Here is a 16,782-nt window from a genome sequence, read left to right as displayed (position 1 = left end):
ATCTGTACGTGGCTGTCAGTCCAGCCACCATCAGTGCAGTGCTGCTGAGGGAAGAAAATAAAATTCAGCAGCCGATCTACTTCGTCAGTCACACTCTGACGGACGCCGAGACTCGCTATCCTCTACTCGAGAAAGTTGCCTTTGCAGTAGTGGTAGCTGCTCGGAAATTGAGGCCCTACTTTGATTGCCATCAGATAGTGATCTTAACTGATCAGCCGCTGGATAAAGTTCTCGGCAAAGTCGAAAAATCTGGTAGGCTGGCCAAGTGGGCTTTCGAGCTCACCGAATTCAGCATCAGCTACCAGCCGAGATCAGCCATCAAGGCTCAAGCTCTAGCGGACTTTTTGGCCGAATGCTCGTACCAAGAGACGCTAGACGATGAAAACAAAATGTGGACCGTTTTTACGGATGGATCCTCCACCGTAAATGGTTCGGGGGCAGGGGTAGTGATAATCTCTCCCGAAGGCAAATCCTTTGAGTATGCACTCAAATTTTCTTTCAAGGCTTCGAACAATGAAGCTGAGTATGAGGCAGCAATCGCTGGCCTAGAATTGTGCATTTCTCTGGAAGCCGAGCATGTCTGTCTGAAGACAGGCTCTCAGCTAGTTGCATATCAGATCGGTGGCAGCTACGAGGCGAAAGAGCCCTCCATGATAGCCTATCTTGCCAAGATCAGATCAGTTATTGCAAAGCTGAGAACTTTTGAAGTTCAGCTGATCCCAAGGGGTCAGAATGCTCAAGCCGACGCACTCTCCAAACTTGCCAGTTCAACTCTCACTGAGCTGAACAGATCTGTATATGTGGAAGTGCGCCGAGAAAGAAGTGTCGACGAAGCACCTGAACTGTGCTGCGCTGACCCAGAACCCAGCTGGATGGACCCCATCCTAGCTTTCAAGCTTCGGGGAGAAATTCCCGAAAACAGAATTTTGGCCTCCAAACTGAAGAGAACTAGCTCAAGGTTCATCGTCTTCATGGGAGAGCTTCTGAAAAAGTCCTTCTCAGCCCCATTGCTGAAATGCGTAGGTCCAACAGATGCAGATTACATCCTTCGGGAGATTCACCTCGGCATCTGTGGAAACCACATTGGGGGAAGGACCCTAGCCCACAAGGAATTGAGGGCCGGATATTACTGGCCCACCATGATCTCAGACGCTAAGGAGCTAGTCCGAAAATGCGAAAAATGTCAAAAATTCGCACCAGTCATCCATCAGCCAGCTAGAGACCTTCAGCCGATCCTTAATCCGCTTCCGTTTGCCCAATGGGGGCTGGATATTTTGGGACCCTTTCCAGATGCACCTTACCAAAAAAGATGGTTAATAGTCGGCATCGACTATTTCAGCAAATGGATTGAGGCTGAAGCAGCTTCGAATATTACAGAGCAAACTGTCAGGAAATTTATCTGGCAGAACATTATCACTCGCTTCGGTATTCCGAAGGTCTTTGTCTTCGATCATGGGAGGCAATTTGACAATTTACCGCTGAGGCGGTACACAGACCAATTCGGCATCAAACTTGCATATTCAGCAGTATGTCATCCACAAAGTAATGGCCAAGCCGAAGCTGCAAATAAACAAATCCTCAATGCTTTGAAGAAAAGAGTTGAAGATTAAAAGTCCAAGTGGATAGAGGAACTTCTAGGAACCCTCTGGTCACTTCGGACAACTGAAAAAGAGGCAACGGGCTATTCACCTTTTGAGCTGGTGTATGGTGCCGAAGCCGTTCTTCTAGTGGAAATCGGCTCTGAAAGTTTACGAGTGCACCACTTCTCGGCTGAGAATGAGCATCTTATGAAGGAATCCCTCGATTTCCTCGATGAAATAAGAGACTCAGCCCGAGACAGAATGGCTGCTTATAAGCAGAGAATCAGCAAATTTTACAACCGAAGGGTCCATGCAAGGCCTCTCAAAATTGGAGACCTTGTCCTTCGGAATGCTGCTGCAGTTCAGAAAGGCCGAATCCATGGGAAACTCTCAGCTGCATGGGAGGGACCCTATGAAATTCATGATGAGCTTCAGCCAGGAACATACCGACTTCGTCAGTTAGATAGAACTGAGCTGAAAAATCACTGGAATGCTGATGTACTTAAGAAATATCATGTGTAAACCCTTCGAGGCAGAACAATCTTTGTAAGTACATTTTGAATTATTAATGAAAGGCCTCAGAGCCACCATTTCTATAAGTATTTGCAACTTTTTATTCTTTCAAGTTTTCTTTATTCTATCTACTCTTTAAGGGTTTTTATTCAGCCTCGTCCGAAACCTTCGCCTTCGGGTAACTGGGTTTCAGATTGCTGACAAACTCGTCTTTTTAAAGAACTCTGGTCTTTCAGCTGAAGTTAAACTTCAGTAAGACTTGTTCTCCAAAGACATGAGTCCATGGACAAGTCTGGGATATTGCCTTAACTGAGCCTTGTATCCCAGAAAGCCATTATCTGAAACATTGCCTGCAGTTGGCCTTGTGTTTCAGATATCCATTTTTAAAGATAGACAGAAACTCAAGGATAACAGCAACTATTAGAAATTTTTTATTCAGCTTCGTCTGAAAGTTGAAGAAACCCAACTCAGTAATCCAAAGACTTGAGTCTTCAGATTACTGGGGGGGGCAAGAAGCACTATCAATGCAAGTTTATCTTCAGCAGAATTCTTCAAGCTGAAAGTTTTGTACTTAGCAAATTTTTGTGAAATTTCTCAAGTTTAGAAACAGTAAAGCATTCAGAATGAAGAAAATAAGACAAAGCAATTGAAGAAAATGCATCAGATTAATGAGAGAAATGCTCAGAAAACGAGCTACAAAGTTCAAATGTTCTAAGGACATAATAAAGTATCGGCAGCCGCCCACAAGCGGAAAATTACAGCTGCCGAGGTACATACAAAAATAGATAAAGCAGTTTGTACATCAAGGCAAGCTGAAGCAAAAAACAAGGCAAAAAATTCAGAAGCGGCAAGTCTAAAGTTGAGCGCACGATGAACCGCAAGATTCTGAAGACGACTGCCCGAGTTCCTATGCTTCAGCCCGAGGATCAGACTGATCAGCATTACTGGGTCCCATTGTGGCCTCAGTCCCAGCAGCAGATGAAGCAGGCTTTGCACCCTGCTGAGCATCCCTCTCCCTTTGTTCAGCCTCCATCTCCCTTCTTTCAGCTTCTTCTTCGGCTTCTTCAGCCTCGAGGATTTCAGCTTCAATTGGAGTTGGAAACTGCATATGAGGGTCTTCGGGATCCTGGATCCATTCATCACATTTGGACCAGTCTAGCTTCGGCTCAGCATGTAGGCAGACTCTTCGGCACACTCTGATCCCGTTCTTGAAACCCATGTCGTATTCTTCCTGGGTGTAGATACGGACCTTGAGTAGGGCCTCAGCATCAGCCAACTTCTTCTGTGCCTCCTCCAAGTCCTTCTTGGATTTGTTCAGCTCGTCAGCAAGCTTGGAGGAGGAATCTCTCTTCTCGTTCAGCTCTTGCTGAACTTGGGAAGCTTCAGTCTTTACCTGGGTCAGTTCATCATTTTTTACCCTCAGCTGATCCTCAGCCTCTTGGAGCTTAACTCTTTGAGCTTCAGCAGCAATAGCAGCTTCGGAGAGTTGGACGTTTTGAGCTTGGAGTATCTCTTCAGCAGCCATTCTACTGGCTTCAAGAGCTTCTAGCTTCTGTTGCACCTCAGCTTGTGCAGCGGCTCCTTCTCTGATTCTGCTCTCAATGGCAGCCTTGAACTTGGAGATGTCCACTCCCATATGCTCCTGAAGGAATTTCTTCCCTTCTAGCAGTGGGGGAAAAACCTCCTTCTCCATAGCAGCACAGAAGGTCTGAAGGGCTTCAGCAGCTTTTTTCTCGTATTCCTCACCCTTCTGCTGCTTCTCTTCAGCTGCTGCTTGCTTCAGCTTAGCAAGCTTCAGCTCCTCATCTGCCACCTTCTTCTCATACTCGGCAGCATCAACCCTATCTTGTAGGGAATCTATCAGCTCTACAGTGAGAGTCTGATTGTGCACAAACTGGAAACAGAGGCACAAATCAGTAAAAAAAAAAAAAAAAAAAAAAAAAAAAAACTAAACTGAAGAGCTGAATTGAAAAAGAGATAAAGGCAAGGAGGTTTACCTACATCATCAACAGTTGATTAGACCTTGCTGGGTCTGGAACTGATCTGCTGGATTCACCCATCCCAACAGTGGCCTTCAGCGACCAGATCCTCGCCCTATCTACTTCGGTCAGGCCAGAAAAATCGCCGAAGTAGGCTGCAGCACCTTCTCGGTTCTGGCCCCATATGAGATCCCAGATGTGATCTGGAATTGGAATGCGGGGGGCCGAGAAACCCATTTCTCTAGACTGCAGCGTCTGGAATGAAGGAAAGGAAGATGAGGGAGCTTCTTGAGCCTTGGATGGCTCAGCTTCTTCTGGAACTTCTTCTTCCTTCTTCTCAGCAGAGTCAATGATTATGACCTCTGCTTCTTCTTCAGGGGTGAGGACGAAGGCCTCAACCTCTCTCGCAATATCAGCTGTGAAACCCTTAGCATCGGGCTTCACAGCATCTTCAGCATTGTGCTCAGCAGCACTCTCTTGGACTTCCTCCTCTTGGACCCCTTCCTTGGGATCGGGAGTTTTCTAATCCACCTCCATCTTAGGAGGTGGTGAAGGGGTCTTTGGCGGAGACTGGGGTGGTGGCTAGGGAACCCTCGGCGATCCACCGCCTTCCTCAGGTTCCCTGATGTTGATGCCGACGGGCCCCGGCCTCGTCTGAAAATCGTAAGGGCCGATGATGGCCATCTTTCGTCTTCTTTTGAGAAGAGGCTGCTCGTCCATATCAGATTCTTCAGATTCCTCTGGTATTTGGTCTTCGGGACGAACAGGGGCTTTCCCTTCTCTCTGTCTCTTGCTCTCTTCAGACTGCAAAAGACAGGGGGGCAGGAAGAGTGTAAAAAAAAAAAAACGGAAAAGCTAAGTCTAAAACTCACCGAGGTCTTCAGCAAAGCCTCGTCTTCTTCCTCAGCGGCTGCTGCTGCTTCTTCAGCTGCTTTGGAGGAGCCTTCTCCTCCTTCACAAGCTTCGATGGCCCGTGCAACCTCTTCGACTGTACGAGCAGCTTCGAGTTCCTCGTCCAACAGCTGGCACCAGGGATCACTCTTCTTCCACCAAGGTTTCTGCCGCTGATAGAGGGCAGAAGCTTCAATTTGGAAATGAGCTGAGTCTAGATGAACGTCTCTATCCTTCGGCTCAGTGATGGAGAGGGCCCGAGTCAGTATGGTCCTCCCTTGGTCAACGCCGAGACGCTCGTAGTCTATTCTGGCAGTGACCTCGTTCAACTCTGAACGTAGAAAATGGGCAAAAGTCAGTTCAGCAGCATCAAAATGCTGGATAAGTTATAAATGCAAAAGCAAAAAATAAAAAGAAAAGGTTTCGGCCCCAGCCGAAATAGCTTACCATCTTTAAACTTTCAGCCGAGGCCGACAGCAGCAAGCATATGCTCCTTGAAAACATAATGGTTGTCTGGGAGCCAGGTTGCTGGAATTGTTTTCAATCGGCCGATCCCCCCTGGGTTATCCAGCTTCCCAAAAATGCTGGCCTGATGGAGATTGAGGTCTCCTTGGCCATCGTTTTCTAAAGGACCCAAGCTGAGCATCTCTAGGTCAGGGTTGGAGAGGTATCGGGGGGCGTTGAAGACATAAGGGTGGTCGGGATCTATGGGTGCCCTAACCCAGATCCATTGGCCTCTCCAGTCTTTATCTGAAGAATCATTCGGCCACATTGTCAGGTACTGGGGTCGGGACTCAATCCGATACCACCCAGGACCATGATGTCCATGCCCACTTTGAGTATTCGGCACCAGCCGATGGACTTTCTTGAAGCAGTGCAGATTTGGGGTATATTTGAAAAACTTACAGACCCACAAGTAAGTCATCACCCTTCGGATGCTGACAGGAGTTAGCTGGCACAGGGAGACCCTGTAGTGGATCAGCAAGTCTCGGACGAATACGTCCAAAGGAAACCTCAGCCCGTACTGAAGCTGTCTTGTGTACACCCCCACATACCCCGGGGGTGGACGATGGATTCTATCGGATGCTAGGGGCATTCTACACCAATACCTATCGGCTTCCATGATGCCGTAGTGCAGCTCAATCTGTTCGGCAAACCGATATACATCAGCATGTTCTACCCACCATGAGTAGGGGCAGTTTTTTATCATAGCTGAGGCTACCTCAGCATCCTCCCACTCTGTGAATCCAGGGAGGATATCCCAAAAGTTGGCGGGGACTTCTTCGTCCCGCCCAGAAACACTTGGCTCCTCCGATCCCTCAGGAAGCGCCGATGAAATTAGGGTCGCCCTGATTCCTTCAGCAGGGTCAGGTCCTACTCTTTGTCCATTCCAAGTCCCAGTCCTGTTCCTAGGATCGGGAATTTGCCTTGCCCTTCTTGGATATCACATTTGTACACACATTCACACAAAGCCTCAAGCAATTAATTCTCTTGCATAGCTTTCTCTCTCTACACATTGTACTGACTTTGGCATCGGAGGGGCCTTCCTCGGCAACACCCCCGAGGCTAGTTTACGTGTGTTTGCTGTGCAGGAAACCCTCGGCCCAGCATCACTTGGACCGAGCCCAATCTTCACCACTTCATAGGACCTTCGGCAAGGTCCCATCGTTTTTATCCGAAACAGTAGCTATCCCATAATGTACAATTAAGTCATTTATTGTTCCTTTCGTTGTAAAACATATTATATATGTACTATTTAACTTTGAACTTATTTGTACATTTAATTAAGAAGAGAAAAAATATACCAAATGAGATGTTATTAGGTTCATATTAACATATTTTTTTCAAATGTGAAATTTTCATAATTTCAAATACCTAATTTAGTGATAACAAGTAAATGTAAATAAAAAGACTTAATTCCAAAGATTTTTATAAATTTTAAACAAATGTATTTTAAATTTGATAAAATATATAGGTTAAATTTAAGTGGAAGAAAGGCCATATTTAGGTTGGGGAATGAGTTGATTATCCTTTGAAGGGTTGTCTAACACTTAGGAGTTATCAAAGACAAAGTAGAGGGATGCATTATGTTTCTCATGGATTCAACTACACAACTTGTGGTTTACAAATTATATTCGCAAGTGTTATGTGGGAAAATTTGTCTTGTCAAGTGTTGTATTTATATTTTGTACGAATTACAATAGACCAAAACCTTACAAAAGCCAAGTCAATAATCTTTGTTATGTTAGCTTGGTCATCATCATATCCCTGCCCTTTCATTCCCATAGCATGATTACTTATTTAATTTAATTAAAGTATTTATTAGTAACTTTGACATTATTGGCTTAAATGAACATAGTGCATAGAGTATACAGAAACAATATAAGATTAATTAATTAGGATTCTTTCAAAACCCTCATACATTGTTTAATCTAATATTGAGCTCTACTAGCTAGCCTTACAACCCATTACAAAAACAAAACATAAAAAGTTGCAAATTTAGTGCACTTCAATTTGTGTTTTGGCTCTCAGTTGTTTGATGTAGTTGACTTGCACACCACATTCATGTTCCTACTTTAAAATAGCCAATGAATGCTAAGAAGAGCCCTTGTAAGCCCGTGCAAAAAAAAAAAAAAAGAAAAGAAAAGAAAAAGAGATGAAGACAATCAACCACTAGCTTGTGAGAAGTAGGTTTTTTTTTTTTTTTTTTTTTTTTTTTTTTTTTTTTTGTGACATAATATCACAAATTCACAATTGTCATTGTCTTTATGTTACACCTTGATTTGCTCATATATATATATATATATATATATATATATATATATATTAATTCGTTTTTTGTTGTTCTTTCTTCAACTAATCATAACAATTTAAACATGAAGTATTTGCAACCATAAACATTATTTAGCTTGTCATGTGTTGGAGACGACCTAGCACATTAGGCTATGTTTAGTTCACTTTATTCAAACACCTTGGTACTTAATTATTTAAAATCATATCAGAAAAAATAAGTTCAAAAGAAAAATTAAGTTTATACCGTACTTTATCTTTATACGTGCGATTATTTTTAAATAAATATCTTTAATTTTGTAGCGAAAAATTTATGAATATAATATTACATACATATATAAAAATACACATTAATGCAAATCTTATAAGAGCTCGTTTGATATATTTATTTCTTATGAATTAGCGTACATAAAGTTTAGTCGAATTCGACAAACAAATCAAATTAGGAAAAAATAAATAAATACGTACAGATTAGATTATATAAGCAAAAACAAAAGTGAACTAAACATAGCTTTGGTTATTTAGCTCGCACGTGTATATATGTTTCGTTAAAACTAATTATTTAATCCCTTAATCCCTATAAGTGCTGAAGTTTTTTTAAAGTTATTCTTATTAATTAATGAATGATGAAAGGTGCTGTTGTCAAAAAAAAAAAAAAAAAAAAAAAAAGATTTAAGGTGTTAATGTTCAAAATTGTATGTCGTCAATTATAACATCAAACTACTACATATAATCTTAAAAAAGGGGGGTAAAAGTAATATGAAGTAGTTTAATTTGGTTACATTTATTTAAACATGTACAATTTTAACGGAGTAGCAAGACAAAAATAAATAAATAAATAAATAAATAAACCCTCATCGAGCTCGGCGGCAATCAGTTCAAGTTATGGACCAAAAAGTTAGCTTTATATGCACTTTTCAAGTTAGTGAGCTTCAAGTATGCTGCACCATGCTTTATATTGTCAACTAGTCCAAAACAAAAACCATAGTGCAATTCCATACACATTGATAACTCATAAAGTTATGAAACCATGCATAATTTATGTCTCATACTCTTATCAGTATTGTGGGGCAATCACAAGACAGAAAGGGTACAATGTACAACTACAGCTGCGGCTGTTAATAACAAGCTAGCTGTACATGTTAAATACGAAATTGAACGAAGGAGGCCGGCTAGGTCTAAGCCCTAGCATCATTTAATTTTTTGACATCGGCTTAATTATACATTAATCAAATATAGTTACAAGGCGTTGTATTGTACCACTACACGTTTATAATAAGTGCTAGCATCATTTAATTTTTTGACATTGGCTTGATTGTACCTTAATCAAATGTAGTTACAAGGCATAGTATTGTACCACTACACGTTTATTATATTAGTACCGTTTTTAATTTTTTTTTATTTATTATTATTTTATTTTTTTTTAATTTTGTGTCAATCTATTAATTTTTTTGGGGGGTCAATCTTTAGCAGGGCCTCTTACGCATGATTACTAATTTATAACTTCATGTAGGTTCATTATCACATGGGTCGTTGGTCATGTGTCATATAAACACAGTGTCAAAGAAGTAGCATAAAACTTTTGTTTTTACTTGCAATCTTAGAATTCTATCGTTTTCTCATCATGTTAGAACCTCAACTGCCAGTTTTCATATGATGTATAGTACATTTCCAATTATTGGCATTCTAAGAATATAGACATTTAGGGGGTGTTTGGTATAAATATTGTAAATGAAAGGGAAAGGATTCAAATAAGTAGGAGAAAGGGTAATGATAAACTTTACCTTTACTATGTGTTTGGTATCGTAATGGAATGGAAACAATTTGAGTAGATTGTGATTGAGTAAGGAAATGTATTTTGTTTCCACTAGTTTGTAAAGGGTAACAAATTGGGGGACTTTGTTACCCTTAACAAACGGTATTTGTTACTTTTAACACATACCAAACAACAAGAAATGGAAATACTTAATTGAATCCGTTTCCTACATCTAAAATTACTATACCAAACACCCCCTTAGTGTAAGGTTTTGAAGGCTTAATGGAAACCGGACCATCACCATTTAATATATGTCGAAGTTGTTCATTAGATGCTCAATTCATATTCAGAGAAGTTCATTAAGGGTTAGGGATGTGAGATTGAAGAAATCATCAAGGTAGGGGCCGACTAAGGTCATGTGCATCATATTTCTTAGCAAAGGTTAACCGGCTAGACAATTTTGGAGATTAGGGGAGGTAAGGAAATCCCCTCGCCCCAAATTGTCAGTAGTTAGGATTGAACCTAGCCTTCAACTAACCTCAAGGTTCTCTCCTATCCACTAGACCAAGCTTAGCTTTGTATTTATTATATATGATTATTGATTGATTACAGTCACTAATATTCTTTTTAGATATTTAGGACATTGTTGAATTGTCCAACAACTATGTTAGGTAGGCAATTCAAGTCCTACATATAGAAAGAATAAGGGATGACTTCTTTATAAATGAAAGCGCGCTTGTTAGAGATATGAGATATCGGAAAATGTATAGATATATATTTCGATATCTCATATCTCTAACAGCAATCCATTAGTATGAAGCCTTTTGGCAAGAAGTCTAGAACAAATATGTGTGGGTTTGACTCAAAGTAGGCAATGTCATATATATTAATGTGGAGTGAAGGTTTGCGCACTACCAAGGTGGGTGACTTGGCCCAACAAATGGTATAAGAGCCGATGGTTAGGTTGGGATGGACAACTCATGCAATGCAACACGGAACCCAATGGCTAAATTTGGTGCTCGAATGCAAGGGTGTAGAGTTTGGTGTGGCTCAATGGCAAGAGTATAAGTCTTTGGCAGTGTTGTGTGGCAAGCTCTCAATGTGACTCGCGAATGTCAGGTTGCAAGTCCTGTGGTCGATAACGGCGGTGCAAGATGGTTTTGCTAGAAACACACATCATGATTAAATTTCTGTTCACATAATGGCCCACTCTGCTAGCTTAATTTGTAAAAATCAAGTTGAACTTTGACCCTAAAAGCTAAAACTAGATGCGATCATCAATGGCCCAATCTACTAGCTCAATTTATTACATTCAAACAATAAAATTTATATCTTAATTTGAAATATATAATTTGATATTAACACAACAACAATTAAAATACTTTTTATAAGCTAGTAAGAAATTACATGTGGTCAAAGGCAGTATATAAATAGTGTAAAATTCAAAATAAAGAGAAAATCAGTGAAGAAATTAACCTACATTAGCGAGCATTCGAGTATTCGATTTATGTAAAACATGGCCATGACTACTTGACCTGATGACTCAGATATTCTACCAAGTTGGATGTCTAACCCATTTTCGAAAAAACGATTTATGTACTCAATTTTTTTATCGAGAATGCAAGTTAGCGACTAGGTAATAAAATTTAAGTAATTTCAAAACACCTCTCTTTGCATCTTTTGCTATCAACTTATCCGTAGTGTAAATATCGACTGGTGGAGTAACTATAACATTAAGTATTTCCACCATTGGTTTAAATGTATCATTTACAACTCTTATGATGTTGCTCGTATAACAACGGAGTGTTATCTTAAAGGATACATTAAAGAGAATAAATTAAAGCGAGAGAAATAAAAACAAAAATATAAAAAGCATAGCAAGTAATAAGTACAAAGCAAATAAGGCTAAAATTTTGTAGAAACCAAAAGGAATATTAGTGATTAAAGAGAATAAACAAAAGGGAAAAAATTCATGATGATGATGATGATGATGATGATCATGTTTAAATTGGGATATAAGATGGAAAATGCCGAATTTAGAGAACATCATTAATATGGGCGACAATGGGAGTGTGAAGCGACTCAAGAAAGAAAAATACTAGTACGGGTCAAAAAGACAGGATCCTAAGCACTGTACACGCGTCATCACCTCACTTACTCACTATTTTCACTTCTTCGTCTTATTTCTTGCCATTTGTCGACCTCTCATTGGCTCTTCTATGTTTTGCACCCCTTATGTTCTCTCTCCTCCTAAACTACAGTTCCTTTAGTTCCTACACCAGAACGATAATGAAAACTCCTTTTGAGTTAATTGCTCCGATTTAGTTCACAGCTTGACACTTTATACTATATAATTTTTAACACTATTCGTACTTACAAATGTTATTTTTATTGGTTTTTGTGATTTATGTGTAAGATAAAACTAATAGTTATGTGAAATCTTGTTTAATTATCTTTTAACACTATTGTATTCTCTTAAGTGAAATGTTTTCACTTATGCATTACTTCGTATTAACCTAATCCACTTTGACTGATACTCGTTTCACTCCCTCCGTTTTTTAAGTCCCCATTAGGAGTTTTTGGCACCATAAAGGGCATGTGTGATGTCTGAATTGCCCATTAAGGGCTGACTCCGCTTTTGGATTTACTGAATTGAGCTAAACTGAACAAAATTGAACTGAACTAATTGTAGCTGAGCTGAACTAATTAGAGCTAAACTAAATTGTTTATGTGAGAAGAAAAGTAGAAACTGAACTAAACTGATTTGATTACAGCTGGACTGAACTAATTAAACTAAACTAAACTTAAATTAAGCTGAAGAGAACAAGTACTTGTATTAATATTTGTGAGCTATATATATATATATGTATATATATATATGTATATATGTATATATATATGAATATGTATATGTATGTATATGTATATGTATATATATGTATATATGTATATATATAGTACTCCGTATAATATTGTGGATACTTGTTGGAATCATTTCAACAAGTAGATTATTACAGAGTAATATTCAATTATTATATTTTATAGTAATTGATAATTATAGATATTATAAGTCAAAGTTATATATTGACATTTGTGCCATGTCACTTTGACACACTTAAAAAAAAAAAAAAAAAAAAAAAAAAAAAAAAAAAAAAAGGGCTATTAGTAATTATACATAAGCAAATATGTAGTATTGTGGTACTTACTGGAATTAATAAATACCAGTAGATTGTTAATATTCAAATTGTTATAGTTTTAGTTATTGATATTAAAGTTATTAATTATCAGTTTTGCATCGGAAATAGACACAAGTAAAAAGTTTTACTAAAACAAAATTTACAAACGAGGTGTAAGATAAATATTGAGATGACTAACATCAAGATAAATATATTATACAGGGTATTTTTAACTTATTGAGACGGATTAAAACTATCAAAATAATTTGTGCGGAATTTTACTTACTGAAAATCAAATTAGTCGTAAACGTGATTAAATAATTGTATCAGCTAAACAATAATAGATGAAATATTAACTAACAAATTAAATAGAAAAAAATAATTTGGGTCCCACCGTCCTTTTTCTCTTAAGTCCCACCACCACCACAAGGGTCCATAACCCTTCAAGTGAAGGACACGATCCGCTACTCTCGCTTATTATTTCTCTAAATTTTATTGTTTTTCTCTCTCATAAAAACAAACTAAAATCAAAGATCCATGGAAATGGAAGACCAATATGGCATATCAGATCTACGCCAGTTTATTAGCCGAGCAGCTACGGTCACTCAATTCCCGCCTTTCCCAGTACAACAACCTCCATCACTTCCTCCGTCCTCCGACCTCTTTTCGGCCCATCACAACCATCGGGTTCTATCGCCCCCAATCACTGCTGTTGCTGCTGCTGCTCAACACCATACTCCTCAGCAGCAGCATCAGCAGTACGAGATGGTGGTGATGGGCCGAAGCATGTCAGACATGCTGCACCATAATAATAATAATACTCATCATCATCATCATCCCGGACACTTTAATTCCGAGTCTACTACTACCACTGCTACTGCTGCTGCTAATCATTTGGGTGGATTCGATGCCGGCGATGGTGGTGCTGCGAGGTGGCCGAGACAAGAGACACTAACCCTTCTCGAGATCCGATCCCGGCTTGATCACAAGTTTAAGGAAGCTAATCAGAAAGGCCCTCTTTGGGATGAAGTTGCTAGGTATAGTAACAACCCTCTTCTTCTTTTTTTTTAATCTAAAATTAATATTTATAAAAAAAAATAAATAAAAAAAAAAAAAATAAATAAATAAATAAATAAATAAAACAACTTTCTACAATAGTACTATTTGATTTTACTTATATTTGCAAAGCTAATAATAAGCTTATTTTGAAGCTTAAATATTTGCCAAATTTTTGCTAAATTTTTTTAAATTCATTTTTCAGTGTTTACTTGCTGTTTTTAGTAGAACTGATTTTCTATGAAAATGACAAGTAAAATTTATCAAACAGAATTTTTTTGAATAAAATTGTGGTCCTCAAAAATTAATTTAATAATAGTAATGAGTAGAATTCAGTCAGTAAACTAGGCTGTTAAGTTGATTTCATCCCCCTTTCTTTTGTCAATTTATATCTCAAAAATCAAAACTAGGGTTTCTCACATTCCCCAAATTATTCTTTATTGTACTTACAAAAACAAAATCATTATATTATATAATTGTATGTATTTGGTCTGTCACTTATACTACTCATTTCACCTAAATAAAACATTCCCATCAAAAATATTTTAAAATTATTAGCTCAATACTTCAATTTCCCCCCTTTTTAATTAACCACCGATTATATATTACGACCTTCATTTGGATTTAATTGTCACGTTGCTATCCAGTTCATCTTACACTGTCGTCAATGTTACAATTAATTCTCAATAGAGGTTTATTATTGACCCCATGGGAAATTTGTTTTTGTTACTTTTAGGTGATTCTTATAATATCATGCTTTATTTTGCTAATGATGATACAACAATGGGTAACTAATCATTTAAATTTTTGAATGATTGTTGTAGGATTATGTCCGAGGAGCATGGATATCAAAGAACGGGGAAGAAATGCAGGGAAAAATTCGAGAATTTGTACAAGTATTACAAGAAGACTAAGGAAGGGAAAGCCGGTAGACAAGATGGTAAACACTACAGATTTTTCCGGCAACTCGAGGCGCTCTATGGTGAGCACAATAATTCTCAGCATCATCATCCAATGACTTCAACTCCGGAGACACATCATCATATAGTCGGAAACATGGTCACTCAATTCCATACCACTCAGGAGAATGTAGTCCCATCGTCGAACCTACACCGGCCTACGAGTGTAAGCCTCTCGAACTCCTCGGACTATGAGACCTCATCCTCGGATAATGAGGTAGGGGGTTCGATAGAGAGTGATGAATCTAAGAAAAAGAAGAGAGGGAAGCGGAGTTGGAAGGCGAAAGTGAAGGAGTTTATTGACTACCAAATGAGAAAGATTATGGAAAAGCAAGAAGCTTGGCTCGAAAAGATGATGAAAACATTGGATAGTAGAGAAAGAGAGAGGATGGAAAGGGAGGAAGAATGGAGGAAGCAAGAAGCTGAAAGAATGGAGAGGGAGCACAAGTTTTGGGCTAGTGAACGGGCTTGGATCGAGGCCCGGGACTCAGCCCTTATGACCGCCTTAGAGAAGTTGACAAACACTAGGGAGAAAGAGAAAGAGGTTGTTAGTGAAATTGATCATCGTAACCACCACCACCACCACCATCGCGGCAATGAACATCATTGCCGCGTAGGGATACATGATAGCACCCATCATCAATGGGTAGAGACCGAGGTCACGAGGCTTATACAACTTCGAACGAGCATGGAATCGAGGTTTCAACAATGTGGGTTCTCAGAGGAGGTTTTGTGGGAAGACATTGCTGCAAAGATGGCTTATTTGGGGTATGATAGGAGTGCAATTGTATGCAAGGAAAAATGGGATAGTCTTAACAAGTATTTTCAAGAGAAGGACAACAACATTATTATTAGGGATGATGGTAACAAGAAAAGGAAGGAGAATTATGGAGAGGTTAGTAATCATAAAAATAACACTAGTTCTCATAATAATAATGATCATAATAATAGTAATTGTAATAATAATGGTGGTGGAATATTATACATGAATCACATGGGATTAGGAGGTTTTAGTAATAATTGTGAGATTAATGAGCCTAGGCTTCAACTAAATGAGGGATCATCTTCGTCGCCTTCGTCTCATAACTCCAATGCTAATGCTAATGTGAATGTAAATGTTAATGCTAGTAGTAGTACTGTTGGTGCTGCTGGTGGTGGTGGTGGTGTGATGAATGATAGCTGCCTGAGGTTTTTTCTTGGCGACGGCGAGGGCAGCCTTGGTTGGGATAGTACTAATTATGGGTTGAAGCTCAACAAGGGTGGAAATCAGTGTGCTTAATCTTTTTTTATTTTGAGTGATTAATTATAATTAGCTAGCTAGGCAGAGTTTGAAATGGAGATGAAGATGACTATTATTTTTTTTCTTTTTTTTTTAAATTTTTTTTTTTTTAAATTATGAAATTTTCTAATTTGATTTGTAGGAAAGTTGAGAGTGCTAGCTAGCTAGAGAGGCAATGGGATATGAGCAATACCATTGGAAGGAAAACATCATCAGTTTGGGTATGCAATGCAAGTAATTAGTCTAACTTAAGCTTTTATTAATTAATTAATTAATTAGTGTATGTATATTATTTGAATGTTGTTTGATTATAATATGCTTATTAATGATTACTTAGAAGTCATCATTTTTAGTAGAAAATTATTGGTTTTTATCTAGACTTTTTTTGTTTGATTTTGTGCATATCTTATATCCATCATTAAACCGGAAATATGGCTATGATTTAGGGAATAATCTCAATGATTAAGGTGTAGAATTAAAGATCAAGGTGGTTGTGATCTTTATTTTATCTTTTTTTTTAAAAAAAAAATATAATATAAAAAAGTATTTAGTTTAATTCTATTTCTGTTTATATGTAAAGTGTTTATCTTATAGAAGTTGTGACCTGCATATTTAGTTACTCCATCTGGAAGACTATTGAATGTTTAGACAAGCAAAACAGTTCTGCTTTCTCCAACACATGATGTTGACTAATGATAAGATAACAAATGTGACTGTTTTGTTTTCTCTTTTTAATTATTTTTTAAATTATTTTTTCATGTGCAATTTTGGAGCAAGCATGTTTTCTAACTTGATAGGCTATC

At 38.3% G+C, this 16,782-nt stretch overlaps 1 protein-coding gene across 1 annotated transcript; it reads left to right on the top strand.

The window, feature by feature from the left end:
* The first annotated feature begins 13,115 nt into the window (after positions 1-13,115).
* Positions 13,116-16,317, top strand: LOC145618555 (trihelix transcription factor PTL-like). Its single transcript, XM_081673328.1, has 2 exons — positions 13,116-13,722; positions 14,566-16,317. The coding sequence occupies exons 1-2, from the start codon at positions 13,223-13,225 to the stop codon at positions 15,977-15,979; spliced, it is 1,914 nt and encodes a 637-aa protein (XP_081529454.1). The 5' UTR covers positions 13,116-13,222; the 3' UTR covers positions 15,980-16,317.
* Positions 16,318-16,782: the final 465 nt, after the last annotated feature.

Source organism: Chenopodium album, chromosome 26, assembly GCF_948465745.1.
Source record: "Chenopodium album chromosome 26, dcCheAlbu1.1, whole genome shotgun sequence".
In the NCBI taxonomy this organism is placed as follows: Eukaryota; Viridiplantae; Streptophyta; class Magnoliopsida; order Caryophyllales; family Amaranthaceae; genus Chenopodium; species Chenopodium album.
The sequence above is the reverse complement of the archived record's forward strand: the minus strand, read 5'-3'. Positions and strand labels throughout refer to the sequence as shown.